At 49.7% G+C, this 27,551-nt stretch overlaps 1 protein-coding gene across 1 annotated transcript; it reads right to left on the bottom strand.

Moving 5' to 3' along the window:
• Positions 1-111: 111 nt before the first annotated feature.
• Positions 112-27,551, bottom strand: SAG (S-antigen visual arrestin). Its single transcript, XM_006209130.4, has 15 exons — positions 27,445-27,551; positions 23,583-23,643; positions 21,591-21,635; positions 19,788-19,981; positions 18,031-18,090; positions 15,597-15,673; positions 14,376-14,511; positions 13,444-13,528; positions 11,443-11,515; positions 8,889-9,026; positions 7,409-7,486; positions 6,266-6,289; positions 4,175-4,230; positions 1,310-1,325; positions 112-313 (listed from the first exon to the last, which is right to left on the bottom strand). Exons 1-15 carry the CDS (start codon positions 27,499-27,501, stop codon positions 214-216), a joined length of 1,200 nt encoding a protein of 399 aa, XP_006209192.1. The 5' UTR covers positions 27,502-27,551; the 3' UTR covers positions 112-213.

Here is a 27,551-nt window from a genome sequence, read left to right as displayed (position 1 = left end):
CAGACTCAGGGACCAAAGGCCGCTCCTTCCGTGTTGGTGACATCACAGCCTCCCCAACAAGTCAGCCTGACTCACGACCAGGGCAGAACAGACAAACTTTATTTCTCTGAAGAAGACCCACACTTTGGTATTTAGCATAACTAAAGGGCTAACTGTGGGGTGCTGCTACCGCACTGCTAACGACCCCATTTCCCGCGTCCTGGGCCGACCTCTTCACTCATCCATCTGGTCTTTCTTCTCTTCCTTATATTCTCCTGCATCTTTCAGATTTTGGCGAGCAAACTCCTCAAAAACAAAATTTTCATCCTGAAAACTAAAATAAAACAAAGAACATTTTGATCATGGCATGTTCTTTGAAGCTTTCAGTGACATTTCGAGGAAAACAAGATCCTTGATCATCCTTTCGCAACAGAGGAACTGATCAAGAGTCTCCTACGTGAAGGAACACGGCACAATGCCATTCTCCTTGTAGCTTTTCATGCAGAAGCTCTTTAGGAAATGAAAAGAAGAGAAAATGAAGGCACCCACAGAGCAGACACACATGCCCAGGATAAGCGTCTGTATGTTGTATGAGTTGGGTGTGTCTGGGTGTGTATGCGAGCACACATGCCCTAGTACTAGGGAGCAAAAGGAAAACCAGGGCCCAAGTCAGTATTGAGAACATGGGGTGTGTGTACGAAAAGACCCAAAAAAGGGGTTTGTGCTTGTTTTGTGCGGGTCTCAGCCTATCAATAACCAGTGTTGTGGTTGGATTGGCCCTTCTGGTTCTTATTATGATTACAAGACGCCCTTCAGCAATAACCATCCGGAAACTTTGAGAAAATAAAGGTTTATTACTTACAGGACCTGGAAAAGACACAGCACACCTGGGGCCACACAGCAAGGTCGGGGTGGAGAGACAGCACAGCACAGGCCTGGGGTTCTGCTTTTATCAGGGTTGAGGGTGGGGGCCTAGGGTTTCCAGGGCTCACTCTTTATTGGTGAGTTTAAAACATAAGAGCGGGAATTTAAAGTGCAGAAAGAGAAAAAAAAAAAGTGGCTCAAATGATCTGGTATTGAAATCAAGCAAGACTAACACGAAGGGGCCTCAGTGGGGAGAGACACCTGGCTCTTAGCTACCTAGTCCTGTGGCTGGCAATTGTTTATTCGAGATAGCCATCGATGCAGCGGATGCCTCGCCCATCAAAGCTTAAGTCAGGCACTTGCAAAACAAAACACAAAACAAAACACAAAACAACTGTCAGGGCTCTCACACTACAGCTGTGGAGGAGGAAGTCGCAGGACAGGGGACACTCAGGACACTGCTCACCTTTCCATGGCCGAGGCTGTGAGCATGGAACAAAGGAGAGACAGAGATGGATTAGTGTCAATTCTGTGCACCTGGAAATTTTCTTCCTTCTTTAAGTGACTTTATAGCTGGAGGCACAAAAGGCCTAGATATACACATTCCATGAGAACTGCATGTAATTCCTGCTTCTTTGCCATCTCCCACTCACAGGGCCCTTCTCCCTGCATTTCTGACCATCACTTCCTTTCTAAGGCGCCACCACAACCTTCATCTCCCCAGACAGAACCATCCGCGGCCTCACATTTAGGACACTTGCCCTGATTAGCCTCACCCCCTCTGATGGCGCACTTCTCTTCTCAAAGCATTTCTCTCTATGCCTCCTTTGGACCCTGTTCCCACGAGCTATTACGGCCCACACCTCAGGCCATACCTGGAACCTTCCACATCCACTAGGAGTGAATCCTGGGACTCAATGCTTAACCAGCACCCCTAGTGGCGAGGGTGGGCACTGAAGCTTGAGAACCACTCCTGGACCCCTCGGGGATTTTTTTTGTTTTTTAAAAAAACTTTTGTTTTTTTAATTGATGTATAGTTTATTTACGATGTTGTGTTAGTTTATGCAGTACAACACAGTGATTCAGTTACACATACATATATATATATATTCTTTTTCATTATAGGTTATTACAAGCTATTGAATGGTAGTTCCCTGTGCTATACAGTAGGATCTTGTTGTTTATCTGTTTTATACACAGTAGCTTGTACCTACTAATCCCAAATTCCTAATTTATACCCGCCTCCCCGATTTCTCGTTACTGCATGGACATTTTGGGCAGAGGGCTGGGTTATATTTTCATGTACATTTTGCAGACTGAGTAATTACAAATTATTTGAGAGGTGTTTTTTTTCTTCTTCTTTTTTTTTTTTTTTTGGTTTTAAGGGTTTTTTTTTTTTTAGCTTTCTGCTACCCACCTAGTAAAGTATTGGTGTAAACCTCCCCCCAACCCCCCCACCCCCACCGCCCCTAGGTGAGCCAGGAACAGCTAAGCAAGGTTACACAACTCCAGAGGGTTTCTCTGGAGCACCACGGAGGTGGTGGTGGTGTCCTTGACTCTCCTGCACATCTGGAAGGCAGCACCACCCGGAGGGAAGTGTCTGTGTGGGCCGCTAACCACAGGGGACCTTCAGAGAGGCTGACTCATCAAAACACCCTGCACAAGAACCATCCTGGACCCCCACGGTGCTAAGCATAAAATTATACTAACTGAGACCATCAGCCTTGAAGAGAATTCAGTCAACACCCTGCATTCTGTATGGATGCTCTTGACAGGGGACAATAAAAACTTGGTAGCATTGCTACAGCACTTATTATGTGCAAATTACTTGGCCCCCGGCGCTGGCAGGGCTCCTGAACTCCAACTTATGCTTTCTCTGCTTAGACTCTATCCGTCTGGACGCAGGGAGCTGGGGACTAGGCAGGGAAGATGTGCACATGCATCTGTGAATGAAACTAGGTGACTCACACATCTCTGGAAACCAGAATTTTGAGGCCATTGGGTGATTTGTCCTTTCTCCCTGAGATCTCACGGTATAAAAGATCATTGTTTAAGTCACGATGATGTGATAGGTTCCATGTAAGGACCGTAACAGCATACCCAGAAAAGGAGTAACTCCACTTCCCCCAGTGAAGTCAGGAAGCCTGTTCACAGCTCCAGAAAACAATCTGACATCAACTATGACATCTCCTCAGGTCACAGTTTGAAAACAGCCTCTTAAAATGTCCTTGAAAGGGACCAGAATGCATCTCAATCTCATATAGTTAAAAATAGTGTTTTAATGATACAAGCATAAATGAATTAAAAAAATATGGTTAGACTGTATTTTTCGCCCCAAGGGAAGGTTTTGGCAAAGCACATTGAGTATTTGAATCCAAAATATTTGGAAGAGATACTTTGAAACGAAATAGTTCTAAGGCAAATCCACAATGAATATAGGGGCTCATTCTAATGTTCAAATATCATTTCATTATCAATATAGAAAAACTCTTTATACAACATAAGAAAAATGAACCCTGCTGGTTGACACCACTTTGACTTAAAATATTCTTAATTACCATAACTATGGAGAGTTCTCATTCATACAGCTCCATTTTTCCTTCCTGTCAACTAACCCACCTTAACAGCCAGTGGAGAATTTTTCCTCAGAATTTCTGAGATTGCACCTTTATTAATTTTGCTGCTTCATTTATCTTTTTCTAGAAGAACTGTGTTGAGATTTAACTCACATTTACAATTCACCTCTTTAAGTGTACAGTCCAGTGTTTTTCAGTTCTTTCACTGAGTTGCACAACCACTGCTTCATTTACTGTTAAGGTTCACACAGGAGCCAATGGATTTACAACTCAAAGGAGCCAGGGTGCTGGGAACCCAGCCTGCCCCTCTTTCCTGGTATTTTCTGTATTCTCCTCACAACTGCCACTGGCAGGAGGACTCATCATCTTCCAAATGCCTGTTAATGTTTCCAAATGAAATGCAAAAGCCTCAGGCTGTCCAATTTATTTTTCATACAAATTTTCTTTAAATCTAAGTCCAGGTCTGTTCACAGCAAATCTTCTGCTTTTAAATCATTCCTGTTAAGACCTAACAAGACGGTCCTCATCCAGGCAGGGATGCTGCGCCCCCCACACACTCTCAGGAGGTGGACAAGCCCCTGGCCCATGACGAGCACTCGTTTCTGGGCGGCCCGGACACCTTGAAGATGGCCTAGAACCTCAGCCACTTGGCCAGGCCGGTGCTCAGAGATGTGGTCAGGGGAGACTGGCAGTGACTAAATATACATCGGCAGGTGGTAAAGGACTAGAGAAGGCCAAGACAATGCGGGACTGACCTGGGTCCTCGGGCTGGGGGTGCATGAGACGGAACGGCACCTCAGTGGCCACCTCACTGGAAGAGAAGAAGGCAGAGCCTTGAGAACACACGCAGCTGTAAACCGCACAGCCAAGAGCCCTGGCTGTGGAGCTTCGGGAAAGATCCCCAGGCCCCAGCTGAAGGAAGACTCCGAGAGATTCAAAACAAAACAAACCAGACACCAGGAAGTGGTCAAGATGGAATTTTAAATGTAGTCCCTGGAATGTGGTAGAGAAACTCCACTTGTCTGAGGCCGGGGCAACTGGGATTTTTAGGTCCCCCTTCCTCCTGGTTTTTAGTTTCCGAGACGTGTTATTGTGGGTGGAGGAGAGGTGAAATCCTGCAGAAAGGATAGTTTCGAAAAATATCCTTTGCAAAAATGTAACTATTTTTTATGTGTTAAATCTGTGTCAGTCTGACGTGTTGGGGGCCGGGCACACGGTCTCTTGCTGGAGAGCAGAACAGAGATGGGCAGGGTCCACCAAATTCCAGGAGCTAAAGGGACTTGATGTGACTTGGAATTTATACCAAACAAAGTAAGGCAAGGAGTCACAAGGGGCAGAGGGGAAATCTGGACACAAGAAGAATGGAAGTTGGGGTGGAAAACAAGAGTTACTCCTTTCTCCACAAGGACCCACCACCTCCTGCCCCAGGGTTACTGCTTCTCGCCAAAGCACATCTGTTGATAAGGTGCTCTGGACAGACCCCTATGTGAATGGGGTCAAGGAGAGAAGGTGTGCGTACCCTGGGTTCCAAGTGAGGGGAGATGATTAGAGTCAGTGAGGGACTATGTTTGAATGCCCGCCTCAAACATTTCTTACCTGCTGCCTCTTTGTGCATGATTTTAAAGGTAACTGTCACTATTTACGACAACCCAAGTGTCCACCAACTGCTGAGTGGTTAAACAAAATGTGGTCCCTCCATACAATGGAATATTTCTTGGCCATGAAAAGTAATAGAGTACTGACACATGCTACAGCGGGAACCTTGAAAACATGATGTCAAGTGAAAGAAGCCAGTCCTAAAAGTGCAATAGGGAAGAACAAATCTGATTCCATACTGGATCTGTTTCTTTTACTTTAATCTTTGTATTCTATTGCTTGTTAATCACTAAGGGGACGTTGCCTATAAGCTTAAGTTACACATAATGGCTCATCTCTGAGACCCCTGCCCCCCAGGTAATGAGCATTAAACTAAAATACCTTTTTTAGTTCATAGGAAACATCCTGACCTGGCCCACCTGGGACTGACTGCAGGAAGGAAGAAATTAACACATCCTTTCCGGCGGCTGAGCGGAAGCAGGAGATGTTTGACTTCATTCCCTTCCCTTTTAGTATAAAAGAAGCCTGAATTCTAACTCAGGCAAGATGGTTCTTTGGGACCTTAGTCCACCATCTTCTGGGCCTGCTGGCTTTACAAACAAAGTTGCTATTCCTTGCCCCAAAAACTCAGGTCTTAATATATTGTCCTGTCGTGTGGCGAGCAGTACCAGCTTAGACTCAGGAACAAAAGCACAAATATCGTCTCATTCCATTAATATAAAATATCCAGATTAGCCAAATCTACAGAGATAGAAAGCAAATTAGTGGTTTCCAGGGACCAGGGAGAGGGGAGAATGGGAGAAATGGCTTAATAGGTACAGGGTTTCCTTTTGGGGAGGTAAAAATGTACAGGGGCCGGATGGTGGTGACATGCTGAATACATTTGATGCCAATGAACTGTACACTTTTCAGTGGTTACAATGGTCAACTTCACGTTGTGTGTATTTTAACACACACACACATACACACACACACAGGCAGATGCATGGGGAGCGCCAGTTTTCTGGATGTGTGTATGTGTATGTCCCTGCCCAGGTGCAGGCCCAGCTACAGTCACAAAGAAACATCCACAGCCTCACACCTATCAGCCAAGGTGGGCAGGGAGCATCTGGGAGGCAGGGGGCACCGTCTCCTAACACCTCTGAGCATGACTGCCGGGAAAGTGAATTTCACCATCACTATTTTGAACCCCAGGTTTGTCCCCTTCAATATCCTGGAATCAAGCAGAGAAGGCAGGTGACGAGGCTTACCTGGAGGTGAGCTCTCCCAGAAGGCTAGGAAACACAAAAGCAGACAGGGCTGTGGTGAGTGTCCACAGTGGCATCATGACCTGACTTCCTGTCACTCAGAGGTGGGACATGGCCCAGTCACGTCCCTCCCTCACAGCTTTCGGGATATTTGTACCCCTTTGTAGTCACCCCAACTATTCCTCTCTACTTTGACTTCATCTCTCAAGCGAATTAGTTAAAAAGAGGAACCACTTAGGTCCAAGACCTAATGTTCAAGAATAAACCCCGATCCAGAATTTCTTGGCCTCAAAGGTCACCATGCAATACCTGTTATTCACTTAGCTGGACGGCTACACTCTACCCTGTTTCAGATCCTCTCAGAGAATATGAAAGAATATACTTTGAAACACACGACAAATACACACACCGTGTTAACGGAATTTGCAAAATCAACCCACGTTCTCCTTTGCTGCCCCAACCAAGATTTGGGGAAGTCTTCCTCCACTTAGACTTGTAGGACAGACGCATGGATTCGCCTCTGATGCCCTAACTACCCAAGGCTCGTCAAGTAAAAGGCTGGAGCCTCTGACAATGGAATTTGGAAAAGAAAATGAGAACTTGAGTTTTTCCCTTTTGATAAGATTTTTTTTAATGAAAGAAATTGATTTCATAGAAAATGGAGAACCATTTCCTCAGAACTCTGAGATTTCTGTGCTCTTGTAGAAGGAGACTCCTCAGTCTTGTGACTGCACGTTGGGAAGGGAAGGAAAGGCCTCCCCGTTGTAGGTGGACCCCCCACCCGAGAGGTAGCTGAACGAAGAGTTCACTTCACAGCCACCATCCTTTTCTGAATGACATACTAAACTGATTTTCCTTTCTGTGCGTGTCAGCTCCCACATGTGAGCACGTGCACACCCATTTTTGCCAGGTGGCACCAACAGTGCACGTATTACACCGGCTGCATTTCTGCTTTCCTGCCCGTAATGTTACAGCAGAGGGAACTGTGATACTAGGCAAACAGAGCCTCTCCAGGACTCTGCTCGGTAATCGGGAGACTTGGTGGACCTTTCCTGCTCTCTGTCTCGCAGTCACTCAGGAAAGGAACCGTCCAGACTGCTGCAGGCCAAGACAGAGCAGGCAGAGCGCTGGGACGGGGACACTCACCCGGACACCATGAGCTTCACTTTGATCTGGTAAGACACCAGGATCCCCATGACGGTCTTGTCTATGCCTTCCTTCAGGCTGCTCAGACAGAAAAGAGGAACAAGGAAACAAAGACAGGATGAATTGACCCCCCTCCTCGCGTGGGGGCATCTTCTCAGGGAGATAAGGTTCTGCCCGGTTTCTGCTGTGGACCCCTCTGGCTGGAGCGCTGGCAGGCAGCCCTGAAGTTGGGTGAACGAGGGACCTGGGGTTAGGGGCGGACTTTGCCATTAACTGACCTGGGGACCTTGGCTGGGCCTCTCGTTCTGGCAGAATCTCAGTTTCCTTATCCACGTAATGAGTATAAATTCACCTTCCTCACAAAAGCGTGGAGAGACTGACGTGTTTATAAGATACTCCACGAACCACAAACATCTTTACAAATGCAGGGCACCATTGTGGGTGTTGTGACCCCTACACCCTGAGTGCCTGCCTCTGGGATCTCAGTCACCCTGCTTGTCTTTCTCCCAGGCCTTCGCAGACGTGCTATGGACCTAACACACAACGTGGCACAAAACCCTCAGAAAATCCTTTGACTCCCACGATCCTGTTTTCAGCCCAATGGTCACTGACCCCACTGCTCCTCTCGGAGCTGCCGGGTCACGGAGGGCAAACATGAGAGCCTTTTCTGGATGGCATCATCTGGAGGTGACCACTGGGGCTGTGGGTCACAAGAGGGGTTGGCAGCGAAGGGCCTCAAGCCTGGGTGGCAGCTCCTACCCCAGATACTCTGGGCTGACCAGCAGACACACGGCCTGAACGGAGCCTCAGAGGGGAGTGGGAGCGGCAGGGGTATTTGACTCAGAAGCTTCGTTCGAGTTTTCACTGGATCTGCTGGCTCAGTTCAGCCCGTGGTCCTCTGAGTCAAGCAGCCGATCAGGGCTTATTTTCACTTACATGTACTTGACACCTGCGGCCACCAGGACCTCCTGTTCTCCACCTTCTCTGATGGAAATGAATAAACGACATTTCCATGACTCATGTCCCCAGCTGTGTCACTAGCTGTGTATGCTTAGGGCACTCCTCTTGCTAACGATATTTTTTCAGGCGAGAGCTGACATTTCTGGCGCACTTACCATGTGCCAGGCACTGCATTTTACATGAATTCTCTCACATCCTCATAACCCCTCTACCAGAAGGAGCTGCTGGCTCCCACACTCTACAGACGGGAAGGCTGAGGTTCTCAGGCAGCTCCAGTGACCTGCCCAGGGCGGCCCGGATGGTGAGCAGTGGGGCTGGGGCTGGGCGCGAGGCTGTCTCCGGAGCCCATGGCTGCAACGGCTATGTCGCACTGGGGGTGGGATGGGGTCCCTGCTTGGGCCAGTGAGTCTGTGCTCCAGTCCACCAGTCACCACGCTACAGGTGCACATCGGCGGGCCCAGGGGTGGGACGAGAAAGGGGAGGGGACCAGAGCCACCCCAGCCCCGGGCTCGGGGCTCACATGGTGCTGGAGGCCAGATTCGTGTCCTCATGCTTGATCTTCCCGTCCAGGGCGATGCCCCTTCTTTCGCGGTTGTTAGCCAGCAAGGGCACCAGCGTCAGCGTCGTAGTCAAAGTGCTGTTTGGTGGCACTTTTTCACTGCAGGAAGAGATGGACAGGAGATTTGGCTAACTGTCCTTTCAGCCTTAAGGCCACCATTGCCCCCACAAGGCCCTGTCTACCATCCAGCATGTTCCAGAACCCACGTTCCTTGCAACTCATTGGAAAGATACTTCCGGTGCCTGGGCTTTTGCCTTATGAGAAGGAGAACAGCATTAGTAACATCTCAAGTCAGGCCGGCAGCAACATTAGAACATTTCCTCAAGTCCCTCAGCTTCTCTAATTGCTGAGTTTCTAGAATGTTCTGTGGGGTGAGGTGAGACCGACTGGCCCAAGAATCGGGGACCATATCCAGTCTCCTCCTGAGACTTCCTGAACCCTGTGGTGTGCTGCAGAGTCATCTGGCCACTGCCAGCAATAAGCCCAGGCTGGAGTCACCTGTCACTGAAAACTGTCCCTGTTTGGAGGATCAGCATGTGCCCAGCCTGGGGCAGACTGGGTGGCTTTGGGTTCAAGGCACAGGCTCTCTCTTCCCCGGGGTCTCCTCCATTTTCATCTGGGCAGTGGGTTCCCAGCATCTGACAGACACAGGGAACCCCTACCAAAGGGTCGCTCCGGGGACCTGGGATGCAGCTGAGCACATGGCAGCCTGATCTCTCCAGGGAGAGCAGCACCTCCAGCTCATTGAGCAGTGTCTGAAGCCGGAGAGTTGGCTCTGCCACTCAGCCACGTGCTGACCCGAGGCCCGTGCCAAGAGCAACCGAACAGCCTCACGTCCTCTCTGACCACAGAGCCCAGGCAAGCCAGCAGCTGGTGTCCATGCTTCTGGCACACCCTCCATCCTTTTGCCCAGCCAGGAGAAGGCAGGAAACACTGCCCAGGAGCCAGCCTCGGGCCCTTTCCTCAGCCTGCTCCGAGACAGAGTGGGAGCGTCACTGCCACCCTCGGAAAGGCTCCTCTACTCCATCTCCCTCATGTAACTTCTCCCACCTCCAAGTGAGTGTGTAAGGAGGCTCCGAGCATGCCATTTATAGAATCCTGCTTGAGCCCAAGGCAGCCCACGTCTTTGCATCAGGCTGCGGGTGGAACCTCTCTTAATGAGCTTGGTTTGGGCCTCAGAGTGACAGAAAAATTACATTGCAAAGGCAACTGCAGTAGGAAGAGCCCCTGGGGTTTGGCTTAGATGATGGCCTGTCCTACAGCAGAGCTTGCCGAAGGCCGGTGCCAAGGCCCTGGGGCCAAAGCCCAGTCCGGCCACCTCCTACTGCTTCAGGACCCGGCACTGGCTGGTGGGTAGCAGCCCAGGCATCAGGTCTGACCTGGTTCCCAGGAGGCCTCCCCACCAGAGCCCCAGAAGCCCCAGCTTTCAGTCTCCCTGCCTCCCACCTTTGAGGCTATCTGAGGATGGTTCCCAGTCTCTTGGGAATCTTTGGTCCAAAATGTACCCAAGAGCTGAAGAGAGGACCAGATAGGGGGATATATTAGGCGAAAACTCAGTCGGGGACCATTTTGTTGGGCATATGCCAAAAGGTGAACCAGGAAGACTCCCAGGACACAAGGATGTGCAAGGATGCAGACTGAAAGGTAAAACAGACCACAGGCCTGGCCCCAAGGAGGTGGTCAGTGAGTTACGGTTCTTTCCTGCCTCCCTCCTGTCTAGACCTCACTTAAACTTAGGTCAGGATCCGCTTTAGGTAATAGTTTATCCCCAAAGCGCCTTTTAAATATTATGTAACGTTCTCCTGCTGAATCAGCCGTCTTTCATCACATCCCTCCCATCTTCCTCTAACCGTGGAAGTACTTTTTGCACACAACGGTGCTTAGAAAAGAGGAAAGACCTTCCCAAACCACCCTCTCTGGGGGGAGGTGTGACCCCAGAAGCCTGTGGGGTAGATGAACCTGACTGCCCAGCATGGAGCAGACTCAGTCACGTCTCACCCTCTACCGTAAGGAGGCCATCCCAGGATTCCCACTTGCTTTAGATTTAATAAAGGGAGAAAAGTCACTCACGATAACTGGCTGAGAACTGATACAACATTCTAATCCAGTTGTCACTGGTACCAGATCCTCAAATTAAGGAGAAGATCAAAAGGTAGAGAACCCTCGCCTGGCCCGACGGACCATTTGATTATCTGCTCGGGGTCAGAAACAGCATCAAACGCCTACCAACTTAAGGGTCAAGAGAAAGTTCCAACAGGTCCCAGTGACATGTCAACCTTTATTTGTCTCCTCTCCATCACTCCTTAGCTTGTCCCATCTCTCAGAACTCTTGGGAGTGAAAACAGAATTGAGATGCTAACTTTCTTTGCAGCCCCTGAAGTGAGAAAAGGGGAAAGAAGTGAAAAGCGGGGGAGGGAGCTGAGTGCTCTACTTCCTTCTTGAGCGATGACCGAAAGCGGAACAGGACAAAGAAGCTGGGGCCGCCCAGGAAGCAGAACCCCAACCGGCTACTCACTGTGATTCCTCGGTGGCCACCGGCTTGATGTAATAATCACTCGAGTAGAGAACCACGTTGGCCACTTGTTCCACTGCAAAAGAAGGACAGGGGTGGGTGACTTGATATGGTCCCCATGTGTCGCATGGTGCTTTGCGTGGACACAGTTGGTCTTCCCTCTCTAACAGCCATTTGACTGTACCTCTCAGGTGCAGCTTTTAGGCTGAGATTTCTGATCTGTCCTCAGACCACCTCCGTTCACCAACAACCTGCTCTGTGTCAGCCGCACATGAGCCAGTCTCCTAAAACCTTGCCTCCTGGGGACCTCTCCTGCCTGCTGAGCTCATGGGCACGTCCCTGGGTACCTTTCCAAGGTACACAAGCTTCCAGTGTCCAGGAATTCACCATTTGCTCTCTTTCCCCAGATGCACCCCTCTCCAACATTCTCTGTCTCATTTAATGAGCATCTCCTTCTGGGTGTCCAAGCTGGAAACCATCAGGAGGCAGCACAGGATTGATACATGGGTGTAGCATGGGAGGGTGGGCCCTGGAGTTAGACTATTTGGGCTCAAATCCCAGCTTAGCCATCAGCTGTGGGGTTAATTACTGAGCTCCTCTAAGCCTCCATTTTCCCATCAGCAAAATGGGAGTGATCATTGCATCTAATTTATATGATTGTTGTCATGATTTAAAAGGTTATTTTTAATATCCATTAAAATCAAATCTGAAGTGGTAGAGCACACACTTAGCATGCGCAAGGTGCTGGGTTCAATCCCCAGTACCTCCTCCAAAAACAAACAAGCAAACAAACCTAATTAACCCCCCCAAAAAAATCAAATTTGAGAATTAAAAGAAAAAATTTGTGTGAAGCACTCAGCATAGTGCTGGGTCTACACAAAGTTCTCAACATCTTGCTTCAGAAATTTAACAGCTTCTTTCAAAAATTAGGAGCTTTGATGTTAGGATTCATAAAACTTTGAGAAATAATTTAAGAAATAATTTAAGTATCAAATGATACTTTCTTAATCCTGCTGCTTTACAGAATACCATTATTGGACACCACATACAACATGCTAAATAAATAACACCAGATCCTACAAAGACTTAAAGGCATATGAACTAAACCAACATAAAATAAAGCCATTAATTAATCACATACGGTAGCATCAAGAAAAGTCTAGAATTTTTTAGTATGCATGCATCAGATTCCTGAGCCTTATCAATGATGGACAAAAGGGGAAGAGGAAAGTGTGTGTGACACTTAGGGTGACCAACCATCCTGGTCTGCCTGGGACTGGCCCTGTTTTAGCCCTGAAAGTCCTGCGTCCTTGGTCCTGGTCAACCCAGGATGGTCAATCACTCTAATACAATGTAAATCTAACTTTGTCTCAGTCATCCAGTGTTCAAGTGAGAAATGAACACAGAGGTCTCCCTCCCAGGTCATTCTATTGTGTCTTTTTTATGCCGCCCATGTAAGACCAAGAGCTAGGGGCATCCCCTGCACTTTGATGCCCCTTGGGCTGAGGAAGTGTGTTAAGATCAGCACGTGGGAGGGAGGCACCCCTCCTGCAGAACTCGGGAGGCTCAGCCGTCACGTCATAGGGACAGCAGTAGCAGCAGGGACAGTGGGGATTTACAACTTACAAAGCACTTCATATGTGCTCAGTTGAGCCCCGGCCCCCCCACCCCGAGCACAAGTCTCTGCAGAAAGAAACCTCCCCACTCTTCCCCTGAGGCCTGGTGCAGGGGCCCCTCAGGAAGTCGTGACAAGGAAGGATGAAAGATGGCCTGTCGGGGATGTGTCCGGCGACAGAGGACAGCCCTGAGCTGGGCACGAGGCTGCAGGAGATGACACTGAGGCCTTCCTCCTCTGAGGTCCTGCTGTCATGGCAACAGAGGCAAACACACAGCTCTAAGGACCCAGGAGGGCCTTACTGACCAGAGGAGAGACCCTGGGGAAATACTACCAGGTTGGGAAATTTTGGAAGACTCTGCCATCCAGCTTTGAGCAGCAGGCCCTACCTAGCGCTTTAATCTTCTTCACCGTCTTCTCTGTGTTATTGGTCACGGTCACCGTCACAGGAATGGGCTCCCCATGGTAATAGATCTGAAAAGTTAGCAGATGAGTCAGAAGAGGGGAAGAGAGAGTGGTTACGTCTTTCTAAGTTTATCTCAGTCCTTCAGCTGGAGTGAAAGAGGCTGAAATCCCTCGCTTTCAAGGAAGACAAGGTATTTCCTGCAGAGAAGGGCCTGGAGCACACTCTGCCTGGTCTGTGGGAGGCTGAGGTGGATAAAGGGGGCTCAGGGCCCAACGCTCGAGTCGTAAGGGTCCTGCAGAGTTAGCCCCGGGGGTCCCGAGTGGAATCATGAGGCTCTTTGGGGCAGAATGAGTGAAACGAGGGGAAGTCAGTGAGGGAGCTCAGGGCTAGGGCTTGCTCAGGAGTGACGCCACGTGACCTGGGCCCAGGTGGGCGTGTCCTTGCACACTCATACACACACACGCATGCATACACAGTCTGCTGGGCTCTTGCCAACATGTGTGCACGATCTGTCGACCAGAGGGACCAGAAGCAGCCTTGGCCAGGGGTTCTCCACCCTTTTGGGCCATGACATTCACACAGGACACAGTCACCTTCTCACTGTGACTGCAGAACTCAAGTCTGTGGAAGTGAACAGTGTGTAATACCACACCCATTGGTGCCACACTAGTAAGGAGGCCCCGGGGGGCAGAGATGGGGCAGAGAGCCCTGGCCCGGGGGTGTGAAAACTGCCAGCCCCTCCCCGGTTGTCGGGACCCAAGGCGAGGGGAATGCAGGCCAGTTTCTGCTCTAAGGGTCACCTTCACTGACTGCAGATGATGAAAAAAGCCAGTCATTCTCAAAAGCCGGTACTTTAACTATGGCTCCACCTGGCTGCCTGCAGGACACCCACCGCTGAGGGCCCACGACACTCACCTCTTTGCTGAGGGAGACAGTCAAGTGCAGGGGCTTGTCGGACATGAAGAACTGCCAGGCGGCCTCCGCTCGGGGCTGGGGACCCATCTCAGGCGGCGCGTGCTGCACCTTCCGGATCAGCAGGCGCACGGAGCTCCTGCGACAAGGAGTCACAGACGGTTCCCAGGTCAGCGCCTGGGCTTCCTCAGGATCCTCCAGGCCCCCTTCCCATCCTCAGGCTGGGGTTCCTCGGGGATGCACCCACGGACCCCACAAGGACCAGAAGTGGGACCAAGTCTGGGGGCAGGCCTGGCTAGTGGCATGGGGCCAGTCAGCTCCCAGGGGGTCCCTCTCACCCTGTGAGGACCCTGGCTCTGCCTTCTCTCAGGGGACACTGATGTGGGCACGTGTGGCTCTGTGACATGCTTCCAAGCTCTCCACCAGGGTGACGCAATGTCACGAGCGTCACTTGGTGTGCATGCTGAGGAAGAGGAGAAAGTGCTGAGGGCGCAGTTAGAAACCTTGTTCAGGAACAAGGAAAACGAACGCCAGGGCCTGGGAGGATGGGAGGAAAGGGAGTCACTGCATAACGGGCAGTTTCTGTTAAGAAACTGTTTAAGAGTTTCTGTTTGGGGTGATGACAGGGTTTGGGGTATAGATGGAGCTATACACAGTGAGAGTGCTGTAACTGGCCTCACAGCAGAGTGGATATACTTAATGCCACCGATAGGGGAGGGTATAGCTCAAATGGTAGAGTGTGTGCTCAGCATGCACAAGGTCCTGGGTTCAATTCCCAGTACCTCCTCTAAAAAAAAAATTAGTAAACCTAATTATTTCCTCCACCCCAAAAAATAAATTAAAAAAATAAAGTTAATGCCACTGAATTGTACACTTGACAATGGTTAAAATGGTAAACTTCACGTTAGGTATATTTTACCACAATAAAGAAATTACAAAAACTAAAGAAAGAGGGAATCTGCAGGCTTTTAAGGGCTTACATGAGCCCTTGAGGTAACTCCCCTGTCATTTTCTTTTGTTTTTTTTCCCATCAGATGTTCAGCCATTGGCCCCATCCTGAGTGTGGACAGTTTGTCCTGATGGTCCTGACCTGCCGAGGCCCCATTCCCTCGGCCACGTTGGCCCTGTGGGGAGATTTCATCGCTCAGACATAAAGCGAGGGTGGTGTCTTATCCCCACACCTTCCCCCCGACCCCTCACCCGTTTCCACGACTACACTCTTACTTCTTGGGGATTTTGTCCTCTTCGGTGTTTTTGCTGTCTGTGGCGAAGGCTTTGACCTCGAAGTCGACCCCGCAGCACTGCAGGGAGCGAGAGAACAGGCAGGGCGGCGGTCAGCACCTCCCTCCCGGGGCTGGGGTGGGGGTCACACCTCATTCGGGGGTTGTTACGTGGCACCCTCTTCTTTGTCTGAACCATATTGTTTTTAGGGTTGCACCATCGAGACTGGATTTTGAAGGGTGCCAGTGATGAAGTAATGGCATTAGCACGAGGAGAGGCCCCAGGAGCCGAGGCCCCAGACAAAGGGGCACCACCTGCAGAAGGTGCCCCCTCTCCAGAAGTTGCAGAGCGTGACTCACGCACCCTGGCTGGTCCTCGCCTCCCACCACCTCGCACAGCATGCAGCCCACCCCCCATTTAGTTGTCCTTCTCAGAAGTGACCCTGCGTGCACGTTACTGATGGCCCACTGCCTACAGCAGGGGGCAGGCGCCGAGCCCACAGGGCCATCAGGGGTCCACAGGCGTCCGTGCTGGGGCTCCAAGGCCCTGACCCAGTGGGCAGCTGCTGTTTGGCTACAGCCAACTGTGGCCAAGCTGCCCTGGGGACCCGGTGCCAGCAGCTCTCCCAACTTTTGAAAAGATGCTGGAAGTGGGACTTGGAGTGAACCCTCCTGATTTTTAAATTAAGTAAATAAAAAAATGTCACATGCATCTGCCAGCACCTTCACCCCTCAGCTGGTGCACAAAATCCTCTGGCATGGGGCCAGTCCTCTCCCACGTTAACACGCGGGGGGGCGGGGGCCCCCCAGCTGCCCCCAAGGTCAACAGTAGCATGTAAGCCACAGTCCCGCTGATTCTGCAAAACTGTGGAATTGCGACAACTCTAAAATCTGGGTTGAAAATAAATACACACCATCACCCACCCTCAGCTGGGGTCGTTAGTCATGCAGCCTCTCCGCTCTGCCCCTGCCGCCAACTCCCACTGGAGGCTGCTCCCTGCCCCAGCCACGCCCTGTCCCTGTCCACCCAGGGCACATGATCGTCCCTCTTTCTGAAATGCTAACGGTTTTCTCTCTCTTTTTATATTTGACCAACTCTGTATTCTCCTAGCCCCAGGGCAAAGGCCTCTCGGCTGGGAGGCCCGAGGCCCCCTGGGAGGCAGACGCTCCCCACGCGCTGCACTACCCCCTCCTCTCCTGGGCCGGGGGGAGGGTGGCACTTCGGCTGGTACAGGGTCCCCCATTCGGATCGAGTGACCTCCTCCACCTTGCTGCCCACACCCCTGCTTTCCTGGCCCAGTGGTGTTCAAGCATTTCAGGCCGCGGCCCAGTAAGAAGCAAAGCTCACGGTGCGGCCCGGTAAACAGATGCGCACGCGGACAACAACCCTCGTGAAATAACCCTCAGCGAGCCGCGTGCAGTGCACTCTGAGGTTTCCCTTCTCGTGTACCTCCAGCTGCTCCGTCTTTCTTAGTTGCCATTCCTGATCCACTGCACCGATTTTACAAGCCACGCGTGCGGCAGGACCCCCACGTTGAAAATCACTGCCCTGGACCCGCCATAATCCAGGCACAGCCCTGCCCTCCTCTGCCCTCGCTTCCTTTGTTGTTTAATTTTTTGGCTCCTTCGCTCATGATTCCCTCAGACCCGTGAGCCCTGGTCCCCGCACCTCCCTCCTCTTGTCCTCAGCCATCCTCCTGGGTCCACCACGGTCACCACTCTCTTGCACACACTCGGCCCCCTTGCCTCCCTGCTTCAGAGCTCGTGCTCGGCCCAAGCTCGCTCTCAGCTCAGCGGCGAGAGTGAGATTCTGGAAACCCAAGTCAGAACCAATTGTTCAGAGCCCGCCAGTGGCTCCCATCTCACTCAGAAAGAGTCCCGGTCCCCTTAATGGTCTACAAGACCCTTCATGACCTGACGGCCCCTCCCCAGTCCTCTCTGACCTGCCTCCACGATCACCCCTGCTCCCCCGACTCCACATGCAGCCTCCATGCTGCCACCAGAACACACCATGCGTGGAGTTCCCTCTGCCTGGAAGGTTCTCCCCGAGGACAAGAAGCCGTTTGCCCTGTTGGAGCGGCCTTCCTTAGACACCCCGGACAAGCACCACCAGGGCCCCCCTGAGCGCTCGCAAGCCTCTTGCTCTCCATGACGTCTCCATCCTCGGACGGGCCCTGTACTTACTTGTCATTTGGTTTTTGTAGACAAGTAAGAGGCTCATTATACTCTTTCTACTTTTGTGTATGTCTGTAATTTTCCACAATAAAAGACTATTTTAAAAAGCCTTTTGAAGGAATGAATGAATCCCTGGCATATCTTTCTTCCTTTTCAATGGAGGTGCTGGGGATTGAACCCAGGACCTCATGCATGCTAAGCACACACTCTACCACCGAGCTACACCCTCCCCTCCATTCCTTGGCATTTCTTCTGGAACTGACCTTCCCCACATCTTGCGGAGCCGGCTGCAGCATCACCGAACAGGGCAAGTAGTCAGGAAACTGTGGAAAGAAACAACACATCATTGATTTCAGATTGTTGTTCCATGTATATTACACACTCATCTTACAAAAATGAGGAGAAGCAAAAAGCAAAAAAGGTTCACGTCCGTTCCCAGCACCTGGAGTGGCATTAACACAGCCTTCCAAGGGGCCCATGTCACCCAGACACACAAACGTGTCTGTGCCTGTGTGTGTTTTATGGAAATGGGACCAAATGCCGCACATGTCCTGCCATCTGGTTTGCTCATGTCACTAACCCTAACCTGCTCTGGACGCGTAGGACCATTTTCCCATGCCCTGAGGTGTCATTCTGCACCCCCATTTTTAGGGCTTCCAAACACCACATTGAATTCAGCCAGTCCCCCTTGTCTGCCCTTCATCAAATGGTCTTTACGCTGTTGCCGTTATAAACAAGGCTGCATAAATAGCTTTCATCTGCCTTAGCACAGGTTTACTCAATTCACTCCATAGGCCACACTGTTCAAAAGGGAATTGTCGGGGGTGGGGTATAGCTTAGTGGTAGAATGTATGTCTAGCGTACATGAGGTTGTGGGTTCAATCCCCAATACTCCATTAAAAAAGTAAATAATAAACCCCAAAAAGGAACAAAATAAAATAATAAAAAGTTTTAAAAAGAAAGAAAAGAATTGTCAGGTCAAAATCACAATCTAAAGGTTCTGAAACACCATAACATATCCCCAAAAAGTTATGTCACTTGGAACTCCCAGGACCACAAACCTTTAAGTGATTTAAAAAAAGAAAAGTTGTGATAAAATATACGTAACATAAAACTGACTATTTTAAGCGTACAGCTCAGTGGCGTTAAAGTGCATTCCGTGCATCTGTGGCAGTCCCCGCCGCCCACGTCCAGAACTTTTCATCACCCCAGGCTGAAGCTCTGTGTCCGCTAAGCATTAATTCCCCACATCCCCACCCCCGATTCCCTGGAGACCACCTGTCTGTCTGTCTCTATGAATCTGACTCCTCTAGCCCCTCACACATGTGGAACCACACAGGATTGTTGGTCCTTATGGGACTGGGACTTTCACTTAGCATAATGTTCTCAAGGTTCATTCATGTTGTAGCTTGTGAAAGAATTTCCTTCCCTTTTAAGGCTGAACCATATAACTTTGGAGGACTATATAATCTTAAGACCATAAACACGTGAGTGAAGAGGGTAGCAGCAGCTAGCCCCACACCGAGTTCAGGCCCAAGTCTTCAGAGACAGGAATGCTGACCCCGCGGGTAGCCAGATTCCAGTAGGAGAGACCCGGGCCTCGGGAAGGATGACCCACTGAGCTGCGGTCAAGGCTACAGACATCTTATTTCACTAAGCTCTCCGGTCTCACAGGGAACTCTTCCTGCTTGGAACTCCTCCGGGCCAACCGAGGAGCACTTTCTTTTTATAGATGAGCAAGTGAAGGCATAACATGCACGTATAATTAGGTGGTCGGATACAGGGGAATATTTAAACCGTAGGTTGAAACGGTGCCTTCAAAGGCTGGGAGGCTATTTTCAAGGACTTAAAAAAAGACAATCACAGCCCGTGCAATCTAGAATTTCCTCCAAGGGTACAATTTGAAGGCCCGCAAATGTGAAGTCGTTACCCTGGCCCCTTTCCTTCGCTGCCCGTCCCATTACAAGGTGCCGTGGTGAGGGGACCAGGCTGGGAAATGGAGGGGAGGGGCATCACCCACCGTGAGCAGGAAGGGGTACGTGTGGCCCCCCAGCTTCTTGATCAGGCTCTCCTGCAGCTTCGTGGAGGCGCCTGAGGCCCCCACAGGAGGGAACACCTGGACCTGGGAGAAGTACAGGTCCCTGCGGAAGGTCAGGCCAATCACGTCAATGTCCTCCTGGCCGTAGCGGAAAGCGCAGGTCAGAGAGACGTACACTGGAAGGGAAACGGAGGGGGTTGGCGTGGCGCCCCTGCCCGGGCCGAGTGGGCCTGGAGCAGACCCTGCCACTGCCTGCCAGTCTCAGCATCGCACCTTCAGCATCTGGTGGGGGCAGACTTGAGAGCCTTACCACCCCACTGGCCCGCAAGCTTCTGGAGAACCAGCACCTTGCCTATGGCTTGTGTTAATTGCTCTAAAGGGCTGTGTCGGAGGGATGGGAAGCTTCTTCCATGAGCCACGTTATTTTGCCTCCTAACTGCACAGGTTCCCCATCCTCCCATTTCCTCCTTTTGGCCCACTGGCTCAGCGACCCAGGAATGAGGTTGCCTGGTCCTGAGGGCAGGAGGCCTGGATGGAGTTGAAAGTGAAAGTAAGAAGCAGAGGGACAGAGCGCAAGGGGGGCAAAACAGACGTGGGCCTGAGAGGGGAGCTGGCCGGGGCTGGTGGACCAGAAGGAGAGGTGAAGTTAACTCCGAGTGGAAATCTGTCTTTTCACATTGCTCGGGACCTTACTGAACTTCTTTTAAATCAACACTTGGGAAAATTCAGTGTGATTAAACAGATGTAAACGATGCCCCTAGTGGACAAAGAGAATTAAATGAAACTACACATTTGGAGGATGGACTGTTTACACCCGTAATTAATGTGGTAAACAAAACCACCCAGGGTGCATTATTCTTGAGCGGAAAGCATGCAGAAGTGGACCCCAAAGTCTTCGGTAGCTGTTGACTGAGGATTTTGTCTGTGTCCACCCCAGAGATAACTGGCCCTCGCCGCTAAGTTCAGAAGAGCCACTCATCACTCACTTATCCTCCATCAATGATTGTCAGAGGCGGCTGCGCAGAGATAACCTAGCTTCACACCCCCCTCTAAAGGCAGCGCTTTCCCGGCCCAGGGTGTGGGTTTTCCGGGCTGGGACCGGGCTCCTCCGGGTGTAAGAGGAGCAGGGCACGCAGGAAACAAGGCAGCAAAGGGGGGCGATTTTCAGCCCGTTTCTGCCTCGTCCCCTCGACGCTGACGGCCCTACACCCGATATTCTCCATGGCATATCCAGGGTTAGGAACAATGCCTTGTTGGTTGCCAGTAGCAACCACTCTGAAAGGCATATTTAGAACAGAACTGAGTCAGTGACATTATCCTAAGGAAAACATGAATGTGCGCTCACTCAGTGTACACAACTGTGATTAGTACCAAATTGCTCGCCACACGCTTCACAGCTGCCATCTTTGAGGGTGCCGTGCGGCCGTGGACCAGAACCACAGAGGACGCTTGAAGAACTCGGCCTTCCAGCAGCCTCAATTCCTTGCTTTTCAGACAGACCCACCAAGGAGCCCTCCTGGGTCTGCCCAGCACAGAACGACGGGGCCAGCGGCCCAGGGCTCTGGGCTCCATCTGCCCGGAAGGAGGACAAGCATCTCCCCCATCTTCACTTCATCTGAAAGATGGGGCCCATGCACTGTGGTGCGGACAGGGCCCGTGTCCTGAGGATTACATGAGGGCGCGCGGGCGAAAGGGCCTGGCAGCGAGAGTGCGCGTGCCGCGCCCCCTTCCCAGAGCCAGCCGGACCAGACCCCTGGCCCACGGAGGACGAGAGGCTCCTCTCACCTCTCTTTCCCTTCACGAGCTCCGGATCCACCAACACGACACCATCTAAACCGAAAGGGAGACAACAGTGAGGATGGAGACACAGGAGAGCCTGAGGCTTCTTTAAGCGTGTATGTGTATACACGTTGCACGGAATCCATGTTCATTACAGGAGACTTAGAAAGGCAAGCTCAGCAAAGAGAAAGCAAGTCACCCACATCCCCAACCCAGAGACACCCACGGTCAGGATGTTAGCACAGCACATTTTTCCACGCGTATATACACCTCCATGACTGTTCTTACTAAAGAAGTGAGACCCCGCTACACATACTGTTCAGTTAACTGCTTTCCTCACTCAACTATAAATTGCAAACTTCTGTGCATACACGTACGCCCACATGTAACACGTATCAATGACTTCAATGGCCACGATTTCCTCCGTGGAATGGATGCACTATAAATTATTTCATTAACCCCCTCTTGTCAGGGCATTTAGGATGCTTCCAATTTTCCACATTGTAATTAATATTGCAGTGAAAATCCTTACGTATCTCTATCTATGGTAGAACTGAATTTGGCTTTTGATAACACACTACCAAATGAACTTCCAGAAAGGGTTTTGCTGAAGGACACTCTCATCCTTGTGCCTAAACATGCCAGTCTTTCACACTTTTTAAAAAAAGAACGATTCAAGTTGAAGTAATTATAGATACACAGGAAGTTGCAAGTACAGAGAGGTCCACATGTGCCCTTCATCCAGTCTCTTCCAATGGTTACCTCTTAGATAATTATAGTACAATCTCAAAGCCAGGAAGCCACCATGGGTACAATGTGTGTGTAGTTCCAAGTCGTTTTATCACAAGGAGACTTGCGGAACCACCACTGCTGTCTGGCTGCAGCACTCTTCCCTCCTCACAAAGCTCTCCCTCTGGGCTATCCCTTTGTGGTCTCTCCCAGCTGCCTCTCCCCCGCCCCCATCCTTAGCCTCCACAATTCAGTTTTCCTTTTCTGTGACGTTATCATCTCAAGGACGCTTTGTAAATGGAATCATACAGTACAGAGCCCCTAGGGATTGGCTTTTCCCACTCATCGTAGTGCCCTCGTATGAGCTGTTGCATGGATCTGCAGCTCCTTCTTTTCCACTGCTGAGCACTATTTCATGGCATCAATGTGCCCCAGCGTGTTTAACCTTCGCCACCTACTGAGAGACACTGGCTCTTTCCAGTTTGGAGCTCTTACAAATAAAGCTGCTGTGAACAGTCACATACAAGTTTTCCTGTGGGTAAAAGTTTTCACTTCTCTGGGACAAGTGTCCTGGAATGCAGTTGCTGGGTGATATGATAAGTATATGTTTAGCTTTCAAAGAAACTGCCAAACTGTTTTCCAGAGTGGCTGTTCTATCTTACATTCCCACCAGCAATGTATGAGGAATCCAATTTCTCTACATCCTCGCCATCACGTTTTAATTGTAGCCTTCTGATGGGCATATTTCACCGCAGTTTTAATTTGCATTTCCCCAATGCCTAATGATTTGGAACATTTTTCTGTGTGCTCATTTGCCACTTGCATATTTTCTTTGGTGAAATGCTTTTTCATGTTGTTTGTCTATTTTCTAATTGGACTTTGTGATTGTTTTTTCTCTGACTGGTGAATTTTAAGTGTTCTTTATATACTCCAGAAATGAATCCTTTGTTTCTCCCACACTCTTTAAAATTGTTTTCAATCAACCAGGGGCACCTTGCTGATGTTTTCATTTGCATTTCTTTGATTAGATTATTAGCGAAGCCAATTATTATTTATTTTTAAACACCTTTATTGTGGTATGATTTCTATACAGTAAACGGCACATAGTTCAGATGTATAATTTGATTAATTTTGATAGATGTATACGTCAATGAAACCACCACCACAATCAAGACACAAAGCTGATTTTTAAAAACACAAAACTAGCACTTCTTGTCTGATGACTTAAAGGAAAAGCAGCATTAAAGTCTCGCTCCAAACTCAACTTACCCACAGGCTCTACTTGGTCAACATGGTCTATGTAGTCCCTCTTCCCCAGGTAGATGGTCACCTGTGGAAAGGACAGGTACGGATTCTAAATGGCCAAAGAACACTAAGGTATTCGTGTTAAAAATCAGCAACATTAAAAAATATAATTAGCAACAACTGTACATTTTGACTAGTCTTGAGAAGAGGAACCACCTGGCTCTGCAGCTCATCCATCACTTCCTCTCTTCCTGCTTGGCTCTAGGCAGAGATGATGGATTGCAGGCAAGGTGTGATCTTCCCTCAGCCCCATAAATCCGCTCCAAGGAGCTCTTCCCAACCCTTAGGATAGTTCTCATTCCCCCCACCTTTTCCCATCAAGCCCAGGTTTGATATTAACCAGGTAAACTTGTATTAATTGATGATACTTTAGTGGAATGTTACACCTACTCAAATGAGGCTCCTCCTATTCATTTGCATGTGCAGCCTTTCATGTCTAGCTGTAAATGAAAGGTTTTTCCTCCCTGTTAGAAGAGTTTCTGGGCTAATCAAAGAGGCAGATGTTCTGGACCCCCTGAGATCCTATCAGGCGAGCGTCTGTACAGATAAATCTGAACCCATGCCCTGAAGAGGGCAGGGGGTAGTGGGTGGGGCAAGAGGACCATTGTCCCCGCCCTCGTCCTGTCTGTCCATTCCAATGCGCCGGCAGCAGAGATCTCCTTACCAACCCGAGCGGGTACATGGGTTGGGTTTACCAGCACTCACCACTTTAACCCATGGGACTGTGAATGCTTTGATGGTAAGAATTCAGTCCTTCATCCAACTTCCAGCCATCCCAGTATCTTGGACAGTATCTGGTACATACAGGAATTTAATCAACATTTGCTAAGCACACCAATGAGTGAGTACACGGACTCTGGCTAGCCCTCTTCTTCCCTAAGCCTCTAGAATTCATGCTTTTATTTCTGTGAACACTCAAAACAATTTTTGTCAGTATTAAATCATCTCCTCCGTCTACCCCCTCAGAGCAGTACCCTGGAGTGAATCCCTGTGGCTTCTGGGTCAGTCGTGTTACTGATGCTGAAACAGACGAAGGACAGTGTAGCCGGGGACCGGGATGGGCCTGGGGTACGCCAGGGGTGAAAGGATGCTTTCTGGGGAAAAACATTCAATGTGTACAAAGCCCAGAGCCAAGAGCATGCTTCTGGAACTGACAACGGTTTCATCTAAAGGTAAATGGCCATCAAATGGGGATGTGAACTGAGGCCAGAAAGGGTCTCACAGGACCTGACCCCCAAAGAATCAAAGCCGTGGAAGCATTTGAAGCAGAGGAAAGGCCTGCAGTTAAATGCCATTTAGAGAGCTTGTCGTGGACCAGACACCAAGCTACGTGCGCTGACAGCACATTTTCATTTAATCCCACAACTACTCTGTGAGCTAGGAATTAAGCCCTTTTGACAGAGGAGAACACTGAGACTTTGATTGCATTGGCAGCAAAGTGGAGAAGGAGCCAGGTAGGCAGCTGCTAGTGGTTGGGAGGAGAGGACTGAGGAGTGAACAGGAGGGAAGAAGGCAAGTGGAGAGAGATGTCTTCTTCTTTTCCAAGCTTTGGTGAAGGAAGGGGAGATAGCAAGGGGCCGGGGTCAAGAGGAGTTTGTCGTTCTCTACCACCGCTGTTACTGTTTTTAAGATGCATGAGGTGGGTACTTGTTTATGTACTCAAGCCAAGGACGGGTAGAGAGGGAGAGGCTGCAGATAACCCCGGAGGGAGGCTGATGGTGGAGGACCCTAAGGAGATGGTGGACCTTGAGACCCAGGTTGCAAGAAGCATGAACCTCAGCTGGGAGCAGCAGCACCTCTTCTGCTGCAATTGGAAGGGGCAGGAAGGGACAGGAGCAGGTACAGAAGTGGGGCTGAATGATGCCAGGTGACAGCTGACCTGCAGCTCGCACACCCGACAGCCACATGCCCCATCTTCCTGGATAAGAGTCACCAATTGTGTCCTGCACCACCATCCCCATGTGGTTGTGTGCTAAGAGGAGGCCACCCCAGAGGATGATTCTTTTTTCTTTTTCAGTTTTATTGAGCTATAATCGACATATTGTATAAGTTTAAGGTGCACGGCATAATGATGTATGTATAAATTGCAAAGTGATAATCACAATAAATTTAGTTAAAATCCATCACAGAGAATGATTCTTGATTGGCCTGATCCAATTCCTTTGTCTCGGGATGGGCTTAAGGTGGGCATGTGACCCAGTTTTGACCAGTGAGCTATGAGAGAAGTCTGCTGGAGAAATGCTTCCTCATTCTGAGGAAAGGAAAAGCAACGGACTTTTCCTTCTTCTAGCAGGAAGTGAGGGTGAGACACTTGAAGCTGGGGCAGTGCTCTTGCCACCACCCAGAGGATGACGATCATGGAAGAGGGAGGAGTAGAGAGAATCACAGAGAAAAGGACTGGGGCCCCAGCCCACCATGCCGGAGCCATCCACGAGTTGCAGTTGAAATGATCCTAATATATGAGGCATTAATTGATGGATTATGGATACAACAATTCTAAATTTCTCAGGTCAAAGGATGTCTGTTTAGGAAGAGAAAAGTGAGAAGATGATATGATCCAGCAGGAGTGGTTTGTCGCTTCTTTTGCCAGAAGTTAGGATAAAGTTCATTGGAAAGACACAGGTTGGAAGAGAGTTTGGAGAGTGAAAGGCTGAGGGGTACCCAACTGTCACCCCAAAGATCAGAGTTCTTGATAAAGAGGGTGACGGTCCTTAGCAAGAACACAAGAGGGCAGAGAGTGCCCGTGCAGAGCCTGACTCTCTGGTGCGGCCCGACAGGCATCAGAGTTTCTTTCGGGCCCAGTGTAGGCGCTGTAGGTCAGCGGAAGAATGATCTAGATCCATACTGTCCAGTACGGTAGCTACTAGTTACAGGTGGCCACTGACACTTGAAATATGGCCATTCCAAACTGACACGTGCTATAAATAGAATACACACCGTATTTCAACCATTTAGAAAATTAAGGTAAAATGTATCATCAATAATTTCTCCATCATTCACACATTGAAATGATAGGGTTTTTTTTGATATATTGGGTTAAATAAATTATAGTATTAAAATGAATTCCCCTTGCTTCTTCTTAATTTTTTTAATGTGGCTACTAGAAAATTTACAATTAGATACGCAGCTTGCATTTGATGACGTTGCATTAGATTGTCTGCCCCTAAGAAGCCATCGAGTGGAGCAGAGAGGCCCTCCATTGGGTCTTCAAGGCCAGGAAGTTCATGGGCACAACTAGACCATTGAATGTGACCCTAATGGAGCCAACAGTGGCATCGTCTCTGCCGAGTACGCAGGGTGCCAGGATATCGGTGGCCACGCAGCCACAGTGCAGGGTGGTAGAAAAGGAGCAGCTGGGGATGCTCCCTTAGCCAGTGGTCCTGGAGGCCCAGCAGGCTTTGAGAACATGGCAGCTGGGGTGGGTGCACAGAACATAGAGAGTTGCATTGATCCAGTGTTAGGTCTTTCCCCAGGCAGGTAAGTGAGATGATAGAAAAAGAGCTGAGTGAGTTACAGGTATCAACAAAACAGTGTTTGAAATGGTAAGTGGGTCATGGGTTCAAGGCCAGCTAGGAAAAGCTGGGGACTGAGAGATTAGGAGAAAATTAAGGGTCTTGGGACTAAAGTCTTGTTGAGATCAAAGAGAAGCTGTATTTCTGCAAGTCACTCATTCATTCACTTATATCTCATTCATCATCCATCTGAGACAGAGATGGAATATAGACATAAAGTTTCCATTGACCTTACGGGGTTTTCATGTTGATTCATCGAAAAGCTCCTTAAAAAAAATTATTTCCATCAAGCCCCTCGCTTCCGTACCACTTACCGATTTGTCCCGGGAGATCTTCTTGAAGATAACGTGGTTTGGTTTGGTGGCCTGCATGTTGGCTGCAACGTTCTCTGTTCCTGGCAGTTTCTTCTAACTTGGGATGT

The sequence above is a fragment of the Vicugna pacos genome, chromosome 5 (genome assembly GCF_048564905.1).
Source record: "Vicugna pacos chromosome 5, VicPac4, whole genome shotgun sequence".
NCBI classification, from domain to species: Eukaryota; Metazoa; Chordata; class Mammalia; order Artiodactyla; family Camelidae; genus Vicugna; species Vicugna pacos.
This window is presented reverse-complemented; position numbering and strand designations above follow the sequence as displayed.

What these genes read in the sequence shown, in the direction of transcription:
- SAG (XM_006209130.4), bottom strand. Translation starts at nt 27,501, where the DNA reads ATGCAGGCCACCAAACCAAACCACGTTATCTTCAAGAAGATCTCCCGG. An exon ending in GCTCGTGAAGGGAAAGAGAG is followed by an intron (nt 19,982 to 21,590) that starts GTGAGAGGAGCC and finishes TTTCCCTTCCAG; the next exon opens with TGTACGTCTCTCTGACCTGC. An exon ending in GTGAAGCTCATGGTGTCCGG is followed by an intron (nt 6,290 to 7,408) that starts GTGAGTGTCCCC and finishes TGTGTTTCCTAG; the next exon opens with CCTTCTGGGAGAGCTCACCT.